The 19,118-nt window shown below is 36.8% G+C and overlaps 1 protein-coding gene across 4 annotated transcripts in view; it reads left to right on the top strand.

Annotated features, from left to right (window-relative positions):
• PPP4R2 (protein phosphatase 4 regulatory subunit 2) overlaps positions 1 to 12,164 on the top strand; it is a 72,511-nt gene extending 60,347 nt beyond the window's left edge. The window contains exons 4-10 of one of the 4 annotated variants that reach the window (XM_080676570.1): positions 5,537 to 5,630; positions 6,802 to 6,839; positions 8,230 to 8,304; positions 8,518 to 8,661; positions 9,348 to 9,640; positions 9,860 to 10,012; positions 11,687 to 12,164. In XM_080676570.1, the coding sequence (XP_080532696.1) occupies positions 5,537 to 5,630; positions 6,802 to 6,839; positions 8,230 to 8,304; positions 8,518 to 8,661; positions 9,348 to 9,640; positions 9,860 to 10,012; positions 11,687 to 11,700 (811 nt within the window). In that variant the 3' untranslated portion in view covers positions 11,701 to 12,164. Of the gene's footprint in view, positions 1 to 5,536; positions 5,631 to 6,801; positions 6,840 to 8,229; positions 8,305 to 8,517; positions 8,662 to 9,347; positions 9,641 to 9,859; positions 10,444 to 11,686 lie in introns of those variants that run through there. The other 3 variants (XM_080676567.1, XM_080676568.1, XM_080676569.1) reach the window with 3 other exon arrangements.
• The last annotated feature ends 6,954 nt before the right edge of the window (positions 12,165 to 19,118 follow it).

The raw sequence follows: 19,118 nt of genomic DNA, 5'->3' as shown, positions 1-19,118 counted from the left end.
CATATATCCTTTCTAATTGGTGTTTCTAGTTTCTTGGGATATATTCCTAGAAATGGGATCACTGGGTCAAATGGCAGTTCCATTTTTAGTTTTTTGAGGAAACTCCATACTGTTCTCCACAGTGGCTGCACCAGTCTGCATTCCCATCAGCAGTGCACAAGGGTTCCTTTTTCTCCTCATCCTGGCCAGGACTTGTCATTTGTTGATTTGTTGATGATAGCCATTCTGACAGGTGTGAGATGGTACCGCATTGTTGTTTTGATTTGCATCTTTTTAAAAAAATATATTTTATTGATTTCAGAGAGGAATGGGGAGGGAAAGAGAGACAGAGAAACATCAATTGGTGTATATTGAGGAGAGAGAATCATTGATTGGCTGCCTCGCCCCCCCCACTGGATATCGAGCCCACAACCTTGTGGTGTGCTCTTGACTGGAATCGAAGCAGGAACCCTTCAATTCACAGGCCAAGGCTCTATTCACTGAGCCAAACCAGCCAGGGCTCAGATGATTAGTGACTTTGAGCATGTCTTTCTATGTTTCTTGGACTTCCTTATGTCCTCTTTCTAAAAGTATCTATTTAGGTCCGTTGCCCATTTTTTGATTGGGTGGTTTATCTTCCTTTTGTTAAGTTGTATGAGTTCTCTGTAAATGTTGGAGATTAAACCCTTATCGGAGATAACATTGGCAAATATGTTCTCCCATGCAGTGGGCTTTCTTGTTGTTTTGTTGATGGTTTCTTTTGCTGTGCAGAAGCTTTTTATTTTGATGTAGTCCCATTTGTTTACTTTCTCTTTTGGTTTTCATTGCCCTAGGACAGGGGTGGGCAAACTTTTTGACTCGAGGGCCACAATGGCTTCTTAAACTGGACCAGAGGGCCGGAACAAAAGCATGGATGGAGTGTTTGTGTGAACTAATATAAATTCAAAGTAAACATCATTACATAAAAGGGTACGGTCTTTTTTTTTTAATTTCAATAGTTTTATTCATTTCAAACATTTTAACAAGAAGAATTCTTGGTCTTTCTTTAAAATTCTTAAAATTTATTGATTTTTATAGAGAAAGGAAAGGAGAGAGAAATTGAAACATCAATGATGAGGGATTCGCATCAATCGATGGCCTCCTACACGACCCCTACTGGAGATCGAGCCCACAAAACTGGGCATGTGCTCTGACTGGGAATCAACCATGAGTTTCACTCAACCATTGAATAACACCGGCCAGACTTCTTTTTTTAAATCAGTAAACAGGGGCAGATTGCAGTCAGACTAAGATATATAACTAATGGAAAATGTGTAACCTTAGTTCCTTGGAATTAAAAGGAACGTTTTTGAAAACAGATCTTTGCTTTTGTGCCTCGGAAGTTGGTTTTTGGAGCATTTGTGTCTTCCTATATTCTCTGTTAAATAGTAGGAGGGACCAGGATGGTAATAGGAACTAAGATTTATTGAACGCTTCCTAAAATATTTCAGGTACTATTAAGTGATTTATGTATATCATGTAAGAAGTGTGCTTTCAGAAGCCCTGTTTTCCTGATATAAGAGCATGATGATTTAAGACAAGTAAATTCAATTTGGGCAAGGTCTCCCAGTCACCTAGCCTGTGTGTGTGTGTGTGTGTGTGTGTGTGTGTGTGTGTGTGTGTGTGTGTGTGTGTTGTGTGTTGTGTTGTGTATGTTGTGTTGTGTATGTTGTGTTGTGTGTGTTGGATTTTGTAGGCATTATTTATTTATTTTTTAAATGCTGGCTAGTCATGGCCTTTTTAAACGTGTGTATTTTTTTCAGTTCCTTAAATACTGGAAAAAATTCCATCTTACAATGTGGGCAAAATAAAGGTAATATATTACAAAGTAAACTGAATGCATTATTTTAAAAATAACCCAAAATATTTTTTCTACTAAGTTATTTATTTTACAGTATACTTTTTCTAATGAACATCTTTCCCCCATTACCCAAATTTAGGGATTCTGGTTCATGTTTTTCATTGAAAGTGAGTCGCGTCCTTTTTCTTTTTGGCACATGTATCTGAATTTAGTTTAGTGAATTTTATTGGGAAGAGCCTTAATATTTTCAGGAGATAAAATAAACTATTTTGTGTACTATGTCTAATGGAATAGTAATAGAAACCAAACCTTTCTTACAGTTGTACCAAGCATTTTGGATTTATCTGGTTTATTCTTATGCCTCGTTTCAAAGACCTACCTCAAATTAAATGTTCCCACGTTTATGCTTACTTCCCTGGCATGCATTTTATTCTATCCTCATTGCTCTGGTACATAATATTATTACCTTTTATTATTGTAATTATTTACATGTCTATCTTCTTGGCTAGTAAGTTTTTCCAGCGTGTAATAGGCTCTCCTATTTATTTGAAAATACTAACTGTATGTAAAGACATCTTTTAGTGTAGTTGTCAAAATTACAATGTTAAAATTTCCAATGGATTCTGTTATTTACAAGTAAATAATATATTATCCTGTTCAAGTGAGGAAGGGAAGTGTTGTATGACATTTTAGTGCCATCTCTTGGGCATTTGACAAAATGACTTTAAAGGCTTCTGAAAGTGTCTGTGAATGAAAACTAATTTTGCTGACATTGATGTGCAAACATAATGTACCTTTTCCCCCTGAAAGCAGTAATGATAATCACCCAAACATAAATTGTTCATAATTGGCTGCAGTTTTACTTACCTTCCTAAAGAAAATTAGCCAAACATTTAGTGTAAATGTTGTTAAACAGGAAGCTTAAATATACCAATTTTTTAATTTAATAAATCTTTATTGTTCAGATTATTACAATTGTTCCTCTTTTTCCCCCCCCATAGCTCCCCTCCACCCGGTTCCCACCCCACCCTCTGCCCTTACCCCTCCCGCACTGTCCTCATCCATAGGTGTACGATTTTTGTCCAGTCTCTTCCCACACCCCCCACACCCCTTCCCCCCCTAGAATTGTCAGTCCACTCCCTTTCTATGCCCCTGATTCTATTATATTCACCAGTTTATTCTGTTCATCAGATTTTTTATTCACTTGATTTTTAGATTCACTTGTTGATAGATATGTATTTGTTGTTTATAATTTTTATCTTTACCATTTTCTTATTCTTCCTCTTCTTAAAGGGTACCTTTCAGCATTTCATATAATACTGGTTTGGCGGTGATGAACTCCTTTAGCTTTTTCTTATCTGTGAAGCTCTTTATCTGACCTTCAATTCTGAATGATAGCTTTGCTGGGTAGAGTAATCTTGGTTGTAGGTTCTTGCTATTCATCACTTTGAATATTTCTTGCCACTCCCATCTGGCCTGCATAGTTTCTGTTGAGAAATCAGCTGACAATTGTATGGGTGCTCCCTTGTAGGTAACTAACTTGTTTTTCTCTTGCTGCTTTTAATATTGTCTCTTTGTCTTTTGTTCTTGGCATTTTAATTATGATGTGTTTTGGTGTGGTCCTCTTTGAGTTCCTCCTGTTTGGGGTTCTGTGCGCTTCCTGGACTTGTAAGTCTATTTCTTTCACCAGGTAGGGGAAGTTTTCGGTCATTATTTCTTCAAATAAGTTCTCAGTATCTTGCTCTCTCTCTTCTGGCACCCCCATAATTCGGATGTTGGTACGCTAGAAGTTGTCCCAGAGTTTCCTTACACTATCTTCAAATTTTTGGGTTCTTTTTTCTTTTCTGGTTGAGTGTTTTTTGCTTCTTTATATTTCAAATCTTTGACTTGATTATTGTGTTCCTCTAGTCTGCTGTTAGATCTCTGTATAATATTTTTTATTTCAGTCAGTGTATGTTTAATTTCTAGTTGGTCTTTTTTCATATCCTTGAGGGTCTCACTAAATTTATTGGCCTTTTCTAGGAAATTCTTGAAAAACCTTATAACCATGGTTTTGAACTCTATATCCAGTCGTTTTCTTTCCTCCATTTCTTTCATTTGTGATCTGTTTCTTTGTCTCCGCATTCTCGTTGCTTCCCTGAGTTGGTAGAGTGGCTTTGTGTGCTAGGTGTCCTATAGGGCCCAGTGGCTCAGCCTCCCCAGTTACCTGAGGTGGACACTCTTGATGCACCCCTTTGTGGACTGTGTGCACAGCCTTGTTGTAGTTAAGCTTTGATTGTTGTTGGTATCACTGGGAGGAATTGACCTCCAGGCCAATTGGCTGTGAGGATCAGCTGTGTCTACGCTGGGAGAACTTCTGTGCTGAAGACACCCTTATGAGACAAGACTTGCAAAATTGCAAAAGCCTCTGTGCTCAGCTTGGATGGGGTGGAGTCTCTGGGCGGAGCAGACAGCCTTGGCTTCCCATCAGCCCTACCCTATGAGGCCCCTGTGTCTCAGTGTCCCATGGTAATCGCTGCAAGTACCTCTGAGAGAAAGCTGCCCTCGAGTCTCGCCCGCTGCCAGACAGTCCAGTTTCTCCCCGAATGAGTCTGGGTTCCCAGAATCTCCCCTGGAACTGGAGTTCAGTGCAGTCGGGAGCTTCCGTCTCCCTCCCGCTTAAGAAAGGCAGCGCACACTCAATTGCCCGCCCTCTCCGCGCGCGCATCTCCGTACCTCAGCCTTTTGCAGCTCCTCTGAGTTGCAATGTGCTTTTCTCTTTCCTTCTAGTTGTAGAATTTCCACTCAGCCAGCTTTCCTGTGGTTCTGGATGGTGTCCGTTTTGTCTTTTAGTTGTAGTTTTGAAATTGTTGTGCGAGGCAGCAGTTTAGGTGTTTACCTATGCCGCCATCTTGGTTTCTCCCAATACTAATTTTTTAAAGCTTATTTTAATTTAAGAGAAAATATTAGCTTTTGATGTGTGAAAGAATTTTACTTGGAGGAAAGACATTATCTGTTTAAGTATTTGCCAGTTAAGGATTTTAAAATTCTTAACACAGGGTGCTTTTTTATTTTTGGTTAAAACATAAACTTTTAATTACAGTATCACTATGAGACATTTACTGAGGAAATAACAGGTGGTGGTGATGATGTGTGTGTTTAAGTTTTGGAGAGTAGTGATCTAGAGGAGGGGCTGAGGTTCAGGTATATTGCTGTACTCTGAAATCATGTAATACACTTAAGATGTAGCTATATATATAAAAACCTAAGCGACTGTTATGAGCGGACAGCCGGCCAAGTAGCTATGACGTGCTCTGACCACCAGGGGATAGGGGCTTACTGCAGGAGCTGCCCCCTGGTGGTCAGGTGCGCCCCCACGGCCAACCTACCGTGGCCGGCCAACCTCCCAAGGAACTCCACCCGTGCTTTGATTGAATGATTGAGGAAAAAATTTTGAGTTGAGACAAATTTTTTTCTCAGTTTTTAAACTTTCTGTTAATTTTGGATATTCTGTATTGCTTTTTAAGGCAAGGAAGGGAAAATTGTTTTTTTTGTAAATAAAAAGATAGGTGTGCCTATTGTTTTGCCTGTTTTTAAATGTCTCATTCATTCCCCTGTTTTAGCATTTTCTTTTGTAGCTTAACACGTGCTTGACTAGATAAAAGCTTTAAAAAGTGAGACTGATAATGTTTCTAATTTTCTTAATAACTAAAACTATAAAATTATATTCTTTTGCAGTATCCCTTTTACTATTCAGCGGCTATGTGAATTGCTAACAGATCCAAGGAGAAATTATACAGGAACAGACAAATTTCTCAGAGGAGTAGAGAAGGTATATATTTTGTTATTGAAATTATATTAAACTGTAGCATAATAGATTTCGGAAAAACGCATTGAGTAAGAATTGTTGTAGTCACCTTTTCTTGAAATAAGTTTCTCAACCTACTTGAAGTTTTTCCCAAATTGTTGTCTGAATTGTGGTCAGAGTTTTGGAGAGATTTATTAGAGTGGCAGAGGCGGGCTTATGATCAATTAAGTTTAGGAAAGCAGCTTAGGAATTCTCCTGGATATTCATAGTATACATCAGTATATTAAATGTTCTGTGAAGTTCTATAATTGATATTTTAACTTTAATAGAGTATTTTGCAAACTTGTTAATCCATGGAATTCATTTATTTCAGTTCTGGAATTCAGATGTACACAACTCTGGAAAATCACTGATACAAAGCATTTAAATTAGATGTTGTGCAAGGTAAAGGTCAGCTTGAAGAATGAAGAAAACATTAGGTTTTCTGTGAGTTGAGGAGATATTAGTAATAAGGAAAGGGCATTTCGGACAGAGGGAAGAGCATGATGAGCAAAAACATCAAGGTGTTTGAGGAAGTTGACTCGTGTAAAGAAGGTGAAGGAGCCCTGGAAACCAAGATTGGACCAGTGGGTGGCTAATCCCCTAACTTGGTGATTGATCCTAGTCCAGTGTTCATTTTAAGGTTATAATTAAAATTCAGTTTATTTGCCCTGGGAGCTAGAATCCAAAACTGTTAATTAGTCATTTACAATAGATCATAAGGCCTTACTGGATTAATGTTTTTAGTCTCTTGTGGTATATGGTACTACATATCAGGCTTTGATTGGTACTGCTTTATAAGGAAATTCATTTATACTTGGCCTAAAACTTTAATGTCTAAGTATCTTGGGGGTGATTCTAACTAAAATAAGGAGAGGGTGGTTCTACTTTATTACATGCAATATATAATGTTAGGGCTCCAAAGTAACTAAAGTAGAGTAAAAAAGAAATGACTGTCAAAAAAATAAATGCATTAGTAGGATATTAGATTTTGGTCTTTTGTTGTTTGTAAGTTTTTATTTTAAAACTTTTATTAGTAAAATCAGAATAAATAGAAACTTAACCTACCAGGATGAATTTGAGAAATTAGAAACAAATGATTAAACTTACGTTGTAGTACTTTTTCTCAAGTTAAATCACCAATTTTTGTTTGCAGAATGTGATGGTTGTTAGCTGTGTATATCCTTCTTCGGAGTAAGTAGAGAAACTTTTCTATTTCTAATATGTTAGCTTAAAAAGTTGCATTTATTTTATATGTAATGAAACATAATTACATTTATAAATACCTGTGAATCTACCACCCAGTTTCCAAAATTGAATATTACCAATAATATTACCTGTGTGTTTCTGTAATAAAGGGATTTGGCCCTGACTGGTTTGGCTCAGCGGGTAGAGCGTCGGCCTGCGGACTCAAGGGTCCCAGGTTCGATTCCGGTCAAGGGCATTTACCTTGGTTGTGGGCACATCCCTAGTAGGGGGTGTACAGGAGGCAGCTGATTGATGTTTCTCTCTCATCGATGTTTCTAACTCTCTCTTCCTCTCTGTAAAAAAAATAAATAAAATATATTATAAAAAAAAATAAAAAAAAAAGGGATTTGGATTAAGGAGATTTGTGATTTACCATAATCTTCACATTGTTGGATTTATGTATTGTCATGGCGCTCAGGCCCTGTGATCCTATCCTAGATACTTTCCCAGGGCATCTTTAGAAATTTAGCTACTTGATTACATTCCTCTTCATGATGGAAAACTATTTTCAGTTCTCCAGATTTATGAGATATCGGTTAAGGGCACAGTGTTTGGCACTATTAACGTTTTGTTAATGAGTGGATATCTTGGAAATTACAGGAAGTTTAGCAGTGTCCCTGGCCTCTACCCCTTGACTATCACTAGTACTCCCCCCCCCCAAAAAAAAAAAAAAAAAAAAGTCTTCAGACACTGTCAAATGTCTTCCGGGATGCAGTGTGGGGTAGAGGGATTGTGAGGAGGAAGTTGCCTCTCATTGAGAAAAGTTGATTTAACAAGGTTAAGCTCCCAGCCTGTTTTGTCTTCCGGACAGAAAGTATAGTGTCAGTCACTGGTGACTGGGCGCTTAACGTGTTAAGGTTAAAAATATCTCTGATTTAATAGACAAAAACTGAAAATTTTTTTTCATATATTTTATTGAGTTTTTACAGAGAGTAAGGGAGAGGGATAGAGAGTTAGAAACATTGTTGAGAGAGAAACATCCATCAGCTGCCTCCTGCACACCCCCTACTGGGGATGTGCCCGCAACCAAGGTACATGCCCTTGACCGGAATCGAACCTGGGACCCGATCTTCAGTCCATAGGCTGACGCTCTATCCACTGAGCCAAACCGGTCAGGGAAAAAAAAAACACACTGAATTTCTTTGCAGAATTTTTTCAAGACTGTACATGTTATTAATTAAGATAATCCCATGATTGTTATTTCTCACAGAGGTCTTACTGTTTGGTTTTGCAACAGTGATATCTTACAAAAGATGTAAATTCTTGATTCCTGTCAAAACTAATACATGAAACCATCCATAACAGTGTTTGTTTGTTTGTTTGTTTTGTTTCAAAGGAAAAACAATTCTAATAGTTTAAATCGAATGAATGGTGTTATGTTTCCTGGAAATTCACCAACTTATACTGAAAGGTAAGACTCTTAATTTTTAATATCCAAAGAAAGAGTTTACGTATTCTTAGTTTTGAGTAGCAGGCTCAATATTCTTTTTTAAAAATTAGGCATTAGGAGGATAATAGAATATACTAAACAGAATTAGTTAATGTGGATCTGAAAGTCAGAATGACCTTGAAAGGGATGACTTTTAGCAAAATGGGAAAATGATGTTCACTTGTCTTACCACAGGGCTAATATAAATGGGCCAGGAACACCTAGGCCACTTAATCGACCAAAGGTTTCTTTGTCAGTCCCCATGACAACCAATGGCTTGCCTGAGAGCACAGATGACAAAGAGTCAGACTTACAGCAAACTGAGGACAGAAGTCACAGGTGTGTTTGAGATTTATATTTAAAAACAAAAACTGTTTATAAAATGTTAACATTGGTGATTTTCAGCACTCATTGTTTACTATCTATAATTTACTAATGTTTGAGGTATAGACAGGTTTTAATGTGGTTATAGGAGCTATTAGCACACACTGAAGATGGGCATAGAAAAGACTAATACTGCTAAATTATGGAGGTCCTCTTTATAATAGGGTCTTAAGAAAATAAGGTGGTCATGATGCATTTTAATTTTTTTTGAAAGTTACTAGAAAATATATTTGTAAATGAGTTGAAATTTTGTGAATAATTTCTTATGTAGATCATAAAATGAAACATTTTATTTATAACTCATCAAATTTTCTGCATCACTTAAGGGAAAGAAGACTGAATGAGTGAGAGGATTTAAAGAGCATGCCCATGTGGAAGACTTGTAGTTTTATTATAGGAGAACATTTAACTTATTAGAGAATTGAACCAGAAAGGTCATATAACTTGTTGACTAGTTCCTAATAGTAAACATTCATTAAACAGTTTAGGTTCCCTTGAAAATTTTCTCATGTTTTCTTGGCCCAGGTAGTATAATTTAACTTTGACACCGAAATGCAATTAAAAAATTAGATCTTTAAAATGAGAATGTAGAGGATGAAGAAAATAATTTTGTTAATGACACTTTGAAAAACCATTTACAGTAACTCTCCGACACCTGGATCAGAAAGTTCCTCAGTGAGCCCTATGAAAAATAAACATCCAGATGAAGATGCTGTGGAAGCTGAGGGGCATGAGGTAAAAAGACTTCGGTTTGACAGAGAAAGTGAAGTCAGGGAGACGGCCAGTCAGACATCTTCCAGTGAAATTCCTTCAGTTATGGTAGAAGAAACAGATGCATCATCTTCATCTCAGGATAAAGACAAAGAAAGTGGTTGTACCAGGCAACACTGTACAGAAGAGGAGGAAGAGGAGGAGGAAGAAGAGGAAGAAGAAGGTATTTAGAAACCATCTGTAAAAGGGTGGAGTAAGGAGATCCTCAAATAAAGAACGTAACATAATGCTGATGTTGGGCTTTTCTCCCACATTTATGTAGTTGCTGCTCAATTTCAGGGGATATAATTTTGAACTGTAGAATATCACAATTCATGAAACTTAACTCTTGGAGGTATTTTGAAAATAAAATTTAACTACAACAACATTTGCTTATTTTTAGAGTCTTTTATGACATCAAGAGAAATGGTCCCTGAAAGAAAAAATCAAGAAAAAGAATCTGATGCCTTAACTGTGAATGAAGAGACTTCTGAGGAAAATAATCAGATGGAGGAATCTGATCTGACTCAAGCCGGGAAAGATTTACATTCTGAAGGTAGTGAAAATACAGGCCCTGACAGTAGTGGTTCTGATTGCCATGAAACAGAGGAATTGGTAGAATCCAGCTCTAGTGAAACTGGAGAGATTCTCTCAGAATCATCCATGGAAAACGATGATGCAGCCACAGAGGTCACAGAGGAACCAATGGAACAAGACTAATTAGATACAGTATTTTACATACAGTTCTGGTTTTACACTGTATAAAACTTTTATGTAATAAAGTGGACCTTTAGTTTTACAAGAGAAGCAGGTTGTAATATAAAGTATTTTGTGGGATAAATCCTGAAAGAGTTGTAAGAACTATGAATATCAGTTCCATGGGTCCTGCTTACCGCTGACTGTTTTGGTTTGGTCAAATCAGTGGTTTGTGTGTATACATTTTTTTTTTTTTTTTTAGAATAAAAAAAAGTTTTTTAACTGGAAAGTAATTATAATTTTGAAAACCTTTTGGAGATTATTTAGCTTATACATACACAAAAAAAGCTTTTTGTCTTGTCTTTTTCTGACAGCTCTAGCAGTTTTCATATTTTGGTCATAGTTTCAACATTTTAACGTGAATTTTAGGGTTTCATGCTGATTTCCAGATTTTATTGTTTGACTGTACAATGGAACTTTAAGTCATATAGACATACACACACACACACACACACATATATATATATATATATATATACACATATATATACACACATATATATTATTCTAAGGGGGGAAATGTTATATTTTTCTGTTTCTATAAGAGATGAATAAATACAGTGGATACTTTTTCTATTGGTCATGACTTCACTCTTTCAGAAGACAGTTTCTTTCTCTTCTAAGTAATTCAAATAAAATTTGGCCCTTGTGAAACCCTGGAAATCTAGAGTCTGTTGAAATACCAGGTTAAACACATTCTAAGAGATCTGTTCAAACTAAAATTCTTTTCTATACCTCTGAGGTGCCTGAGAAAACGACTTCATTATTTATGAGAAAATGTGCTTTATCTTGGAAATTGTATTCAAACATGAGCTTACTATTTTGTAGAATGAATGCTTATAAAGCTGACATGAGAACGTCTCAGAACTGAGCAGTTTCCTTAACTTTTTGCTTGCTTTTCTGAACATTGTGAATATTACACATTTCTTTCTAAATTATTCTAGAGTATACAGATGTCAATGATATGAAACACCACTGTACTGGAAGAATTAATATATTACTTTATTAATGTACTGGAGCTAAATGACAGAAGCTTTAGGGGTGCATAGAAATCACCATAATTTGTATGACATTTTGAAGTGAATTAAATATTTTTGAACATGCTTCTTCAACAGCCAGTGTTATATTTTTCAGATCAACACAAAGCACAATAATTACTTTAAACTCAATATTTTCAAATTCACATATCTGATGTCATGTAAGATGCAATTTTCCTGTTAAATTACTGGCTGCCAAATTTATACCTGTTTTCTTTGGCTGTACCTTTTGATATTTAGAATTTTTAAATTTCTGTAAAGTAGATTTTGTAGGATGTAATGTGTTCACTGCCTTTGTGACGCGGTATATAACTGTATAATTTCTGTGTGTAAACTGAGTGCTTGGGCTTTCAATACAGTATTCATATAAAGCAATAAATACTAATGTTATGAAATATTTGAGTACATTTTAATCAAAAATAAAATCTCTTTTTTAGTTTCAGATACCTGAAGTACACAGATGAACTTATAAAACTGATGCAAACAATTTCTGACACTGTATCATATGCTTTTGGGTGATTTGGATGGCAACTACAGTTTTGCATTTTGACTACTTAAATTACTATGACTAAAAATACTAGGACGATTTGGCTCCGTTTATGTTTGTAGGGTAACATACTACTGACTGGCTTGACTGTCAGGTTCACAGCAGCTAGATATATTTATGAATATGTCTAGTAGTCGAAATAACAATACTGATTTATTGTACTCGGAGAAAAATCACACAAATTTTTTTAATGTTAAAATGAAGCAAATTTTAAATGTGATATTCTTTTTTAGTGACTTATTAACCTTATTTTGTTGAAGGGTATTTTGCCAATGAGAACAGATTTGTAAACATGTTAAGAAATCTTTGAAACTTTCTTTAGCATATTTATGAAATTATTGTCAATAAACCTGTTCTTTAAGACCCTGTGACCTTTTGATATTTTTATTTTAATTGTGCCATGGACCATTTGTAAACAAATAGATTTACTTTGTTGCTTTAGGTTGAAGTTTTAGCAATCATGACTTTGAGGTCTGTGGTTCATTTGTAAACTTGCGATTGTTATTTTTGCAAGGGCAAATGTATATCTTTATTAAATAAAGTACAATAATGGTGAATATACCAAAATGCTGTCACTTAACTCTATGAGAGATCTGCATTTTGATCTCTAGCTTAATTTCATATTTATAAGTTTCATATATTGATCATAGATCAAATTTGTTGCTTTTTATACAGAAAACTGTAGAATGCTCATGAATATCTTTAGGATAGATGGACTACCTCTGTAGTTAAACTGAGGAGCCTTGTTCCGCTGATTTAAGATACTGATGCCCATTTGGAAGTAAATTTCCACAGGTGTGCATAGGTGCACTTAGACTTTGCTTCATGAAAATGTCAGTTCTACTCATAACTGATTTAGATGTGAATTTTTTTAAAATCCTCAACTGAAGATTTTTTTCCATTGATTTTTTAAATTTAATCTAATTTTTAGGGGGGTGGGGAAGGAGAGAGAGAGAAACATATATTTGAGAGAGACACATGGATTGGTTGCTTCCCTCATGTGCCCCGGCCAGGGCCATGGATTGAGCCTGTAGCTGAGTTATGTGCCCTTGACTGGGAATTGAACCTACCACCCTTCAGTCCATGTGTTGATGCTCTGACCACTGAGAAACCCGGCCAGGGTCAGATGAGACTTTTTAAAAGATTAATTTTAGGCACATTTTCTTAATATACCACCAGCAAAGTCATATTAAAAGATCTAAAGAATTGTAATGATTACTTTTAATTTCAGGGATTAAAATTTACTTTTTGGCCTGGAGCAGATTGTTTACCTCTAAGACTATACTCTGAACCCAGCATGCAAAAAGAATTTGAAATTCTTGCTGGTCAAAAAAGTAAAAATATACAGGTAATACATCTTTAGCACTTTTTTCTTTAAAATAAAACATTATCCTACTACATTTTTTTAAATGTAGCTTTTCAGCTTTTCAGTTCTGAATAGCAGGAGAGAAATTAGTGGGAAAGTGTTAATTATTAGGTAAGTTCAATGCAGTTAGGATTTATTATTAACTGTATCTGTCAAAAGTGGTCTGAGCAGTGGTAAGGAGCCATAACCCTTCAGCATGGAAAGGAATCCATGAAATTGTGGCCAGAAGGTGTGGCCTGTGAAAACATTGAGGCTCAGAGTATTTGCTTTGCTGGTGTAGATAGGCATAGATTTATGCATTTGTAAAATCAGCAACTTCACTGTTAATCCTCACATGAGGATATTTTTTTTTAATTTTTTTAGAGCAAGTGGGAGGGGGTGAGACAGTAAAATCAATGTGTGAGAGAGAGAGACAATGATTTGGTGCCTTCTGCACGTGTTCTGGCAGGCAAGAGGATTGAGCTTGCAACTGCGGTCCATGCCCTTGGCCAGATCCACTCGCGACACTTCCGTCTGTGGGCTGAGGTTCTGCCGCTGAGGAAACCGGCCAGGGCAAAATTAGCGATTTTTTAAATAATATACTACTTTACCTATAAAGATAGTTGGGCAGCATCTAAAACTGCTACAATGTGTGATTATGAGAAATGTATCTTGTGGTAAGGATGAAAATGCAACTTGTAGAAGCAAAGGAAATAAAACGTGGGGTAGTGTTTCAAATTGTCTTCTGAACAGGAATTTCTTTAATTTCTTCATTTTGATCAAATGAAGTTTAGTTCTCTTGAGATTTGTGCTATTAAAATGGATGAATGCAAAATCACCTTTTCATATGCAATTATTAGGTTTACTGGATTATCGGCCTAATATGAATGCTAGGATGTTAGAATACATCTAATATTTCACATTTAAAAAAATCAGTACACTTTGAGAATTTTTATTTCAACTTGGAGTCTAGATTACTTTGCCAAATGTATTATTTTCATAATGCAATAAAATATAAATTAGAAACTATGTGTGGAATATTTTATTTGCTATAGTAATTCACAAAGCCCTCCCCTACTTCCCCCATCCTACTGACCTCATAGTCCAGCATCCATTAGCATTTCCTGATCTACAGGGAGGAAAGGTTAATGTATTCATTAATTTATTATAGATCTGCTGCTTAAGTGGTACTATTTTTGCAAAGAAGATGCATCTGAGTTGAATGGACAATTGTTCTTTGCTGAGCAATTCAAACAATATCTGACAAAATTTATATTTACTATGTCAAATTTCTCTTGGCATTAAAGTTGTTGCTATAACATTTGTTTAGAATCATTTTAGAAATCTCACTTTCAGACATGGTAAGATGTGTAGAATCCCCCTAAGTGGATAGATTGTTTTCAATTCTGGATTCTCATTTCTTGCATATTGCACCAGGAGGTGATACTCTGAAGTAAAAAAAAAAAAAAAAAATGCGGGTACTAGCATGTTTCTAAATGGAAATACTTTTGAGTTTTAACTCATTTAATTTCACTTATCCCCACTTTATTTACTAGATGGTATAGCTAATACAGAGTTTTGAATTAATGATAGTAAGACTGATTCTTCAACTAACTAGGATGAGAGGTCTGGCTACTTGGCTGTCTGGAATGAAGAGTATACTGTTCCCTTGTGTTCTAAGTCTTAGAACAACAGATATTTTTCCCTTTTAGTTTAATATTGAGCATTTGAGTATCTGGTCTTTGAATTTATTTGTAAACGTCAAGGTTTTTCCGAAGGCAGTACATTTATTAAAACTAAAATGTATCGTGAGACCAGTTTCTTCTCACTTCAAGGTACTGAGTTTATCCCTGAGCTTTTTGTGTTGCTTGGTTTGTGGTGTTGGGAGCCTCAGGCAGACGGGATGAATCACTAAGAAATGTGCATCCCAGTAACAAAACTTTGTGACAAGACCAGTTACCCCGACCATAGAGAGGCACAACACACCCTCATGTGGTGGGGGACGGGTGTTTCTACGAGTGGGACGTATCATTAAGCTAGCCAAGTTTTGCTTTAGATGTGGTATAATGGTACTTGATTTGTGGTCAGTGATTCTTGCATCAAGAAGTCTTTGCAGTTGAGTAGGCTTCCAAGTCTTTTAATGCTGCCTGTTTGAGGGATAAACGTGGTATTTGGCTGTCTTCGTTTCAGATGGTTGTTTTTCTTCGCATTGCTCATACTGCTGCAGCACGGAGGGTAAGCTTCATTGCTGTGACTGACCATTCTCCTGTGTATTTAGGAGTGCACACAGCCCCACCTTCAGCCTGGCTGGGTACCTAAACTTAAGTTACTTGGATTCAGAATACAGTTTCTTAAATAAATTATTAGAAGTGTAACTAATTGTCAGGCCACTACACATGAAGCTGTTTAGTCCTTACTGTGAGTGATTTAGTAGTTAATTAAGCATTTGTAATATTTCTGTTGGGAAATGTGGCCCAGTTCCTAATGAGAGTTTAAGATGCCTCCCACAGTGTTTGCAGTATAAGTTTGAACTCCATAGATTGAGGTGTGTCGGGGGATCCAGCAGCTTGCCAGGTTGTTTTTTAAAGAAGGTTTATGGAGGTAACACAAACGACAAAATATATCTTAATATTTGGTGATTCATTATAGAATTTTCAGTGCCTTGTGATCATTATGTTCTTCTATTGAATACTAGAAATACATTGCAGATATAGGAGATTGGAGGTAAATTTCCAATATATTTAAGAATTCCACCCTGGCCCGTTTGGCTCAGTGGATGGAGCTTTGGCCTGCAGACTGAAGGGTCCCAGGTTCGATTCCAGTCAAGGGCATGTACCTTGGTTGTGGGCACATCCCCAGTGGGGGTGTGCAGGAGGCAGCTGATTGATGTTTCTAACTCTATCCCTCTCCCTCTCTGTGGAAAATCAATAAAATATATTTGAAAAAAAAAAAAAGAATTCCAAGTGTTTGTTCAGTTTGGAGTCTATGTTTTCAAATTTCCAATAAATGGAAAGAAAAAGTACACAGGACATACAGGTACGAACAAGTATTTGTCTCTTGAGAGGAGGCAGCCTGTGTGAGTTGTTAGTACTGGGGTCTAAAAAAGCAGATTTCTGACCTTTGAGAACTCAGTCCCCTTTCGGGAACAATAGCAATGTCCCTCGACTTGAAGCAATGCACAGGTGAGACCCATAAGTGCAGCTGATATGCTCTGGGGAGTCCGGAGAAGAATGTATATCCTGTTTTGGGGTGAAATGTTCTATAAGAATCAGATCCATCTGATCTAGTGTGTTATTTAAGGCCTCTGTTTCTTTGGTGATTTTTTGTCTAGAAAATCTATCCAGTGATGTCAGTGAGGTGTCAATCTCTTAAAGTTTATCAAGAGGTTTTTTTTTTAGTTTTTTTTTTTTAATGTATTTGTGTGCTTTGCCATTTTGCTGGCTGTGTGATCTCTGTGTAAGATGAGTGCCTACTGCATGGGGCTGTTATGAATTAACCATTGGAAAAGGGTCTGGCATATAGCATGCACTACATGCATATGAGTTTAAAATTAGCATTTTAAGAGAAATATGCTATATGTGTCCAAAGGTAACCTTATACCATTGCAAGCCCAAAGTTTTCCTTTCCACAGTGAGTACACATTATACACATTGAAATGCAACTTGTCTCTATAAAAATGTTTCATGTATTTTGTGATATTTCTATACCAGTACCCAGAAAGCTGTCCCAGTCATTTTAATAGCTGTGTAATATTTCAGCGTAGAGATGAGCCATAGTTTAGCCCCCATATACACCAATAATGAATTCTCAGAAAGAAAAGCAAACAATCCCATTTACCATTGTTACAAAACAACAACAAAATAAGATACCTAGGAATAAACCAAGGAGGTAAAAGACCTGTCCTGTGAAAACTACAGGAAAAAAGAGATAGAGGAAGATATAAAAGAGTGGAAGAATATATCATGTTCATGAATTGGAAGAATTAACATAATTAAAATGTCCATACTACCCAATGCATCTATAGATTCAATGCAATCTCTATTAAAACACCAAAGGTACACTTCACAGAAAGAATAAATACTCCAAAAATTTATATGGAACCATAAAAGACAGAATAGCCGCAACAGTCTTGAGAAAGAACAACATTGGAGGGATCACAATACCAGGTATCAAGTTATAGTACAAAGCCATTGTAATCAAAACAGTCTGGTATTGGCACAAGAACAGGCATATAGATCAATGGAACAGAACAGAGACCCCAGAAATTGACCCACACCATTACAGTCAATATTTGACAAAGGAGGCAAGAACATATAATGGAATAAAGATAGTCTCTTCAACAAACAGTGTTGGGAAAATGAGAAGATACATGCAAAAAGATGAAACTAGACCAACTTACATCATAAAGAAGAATAAACTCAAAATGGATAAAAGATGAAAGCCAAGAAACCATAAAAACCCTAGGGAAAAAACAGGCAGTATAATCTCAGACGTCTCATGTAGCAGTATTTTTGCCAATACCTCCCCTAGGGCAAGAGAAACAGGAAAAAATAAACAAATGGAACTACATCAAAATAAAAAGTTGCACAGCAAAAGCAACCAACAAAATGGAAAGGGAGCCCACTATATGGGAGAACATATTTACCAATGATACATCTGATAAGAGCTTAATATCCAAAATATATAAAGTAGTCATACAACTCAACAAAAGGAAGACAAAAATTAAAAAATGGGCAGAGAGATGCTCTAGCTGGTTTGGCTCAGTGGATAGAGCGTCAGCCTGCGGAATGAAGGTTCCTGGGTTTGATTCTGGTCAAGGGCATGTGCCCAGGCTGTGGGCTCGATCCCCAGTTGGGGGCGTGTGGGAGGCAGCTGATCAATGATTCTCATCATTGATGTTTCTATCTCCCTCTCCCTCTCTGAAATCAATAAAAACATAAATAATAAAAAATGGGCAGAGGACCTGAATAGCCACTTCTCCAAAGACGACATACAAATGGCCAAGAGACATATGAAAAAATGCCCAGTCTCACTAATCATTAGAGAGATGCAAATTAAAATAACTATGAGGTATCACCTCACCAGTCAGAATGGCTACCATCAACAAATTAACAAATAGCAAGTGCTGGCAAGGATACGGAGAAAAGGGAACCCTAGTTCACTGCTGGTGGGAATGCAAACTGGTGTAGCCATTATAGAAAACAGTATGGAGTTTCCTCAGAAATTTAAAAGTGGAACTTCCCTTTAACCCAGCGATCCCACTTCTGGGAATATATCCTACAAACCCCAGAACACCAATCAGAAAGAAAATAGGCATTGCTATGTTCATAGCAGCATTATTTACAATAGCTAAGGTTTGGAAACAGCCCAAGTGTCCATGAGTGGATAAAAAAAAGCTGTGGGACATTTACACTGTACACTATGGAATACTATGCAGCTGTAAAAAAGAGGGACAGCATGGATGGACCTGGAAAATATTATGCTATGTGAAATAAGACAATCTGAGAAAGACAAATATCGCATGATTTCACTTGTTTGTAAAATCTAATGAACAAAATGAATTGATGAACAAAAGGCCCGGAGCAGGGAGGCATGGAACAGACTGACATACCTTGATGTGGGGGTGGGGGAATGAGAAGAGATAAACCAAAGAATGTATATACTTACTAGAGGCCCAGTCACGAAATTCATGCACTGGGGGCTGGGGGGGGGGGTTGGTCCCTCAAGCCTGACCTGCACCCTCTCGAAATCTGGGACCCCTCAGGGGATGTCCAACTGCTGGTTTAGGCCTGATCCCACAGGGATCCCTGAAGATTGGGTCTAAACTGACAGTTGTGGACATCCCTTTCTCAATCTGGGACTGCTGGCCCCTAACTGCTTGCCTGCCTGCCTGATTGCCCCTAACCACTCTGCCTGCCTGCCTCATCGCCCCTAACCACCTCTGCCTGCCTCATCGCCCCTAACCACTTGCCTGCCT

Source organism: Plecotus auritus (genome assembly GCF_963455305.1).
Source record: "Plecotus auritus genome assembly, chromosome: 6".
Lineage (NCBI taxonomy): Eukaryota > Metazoa > Chordata > Mammalia > Chiroptera > Vespertilionidae > Plecotus > Plecotus auritus.
Note: the sequence above shows the minus strand (reverse complement) of the source record. Positions and strands in the feature narration are given on the sequence as shown.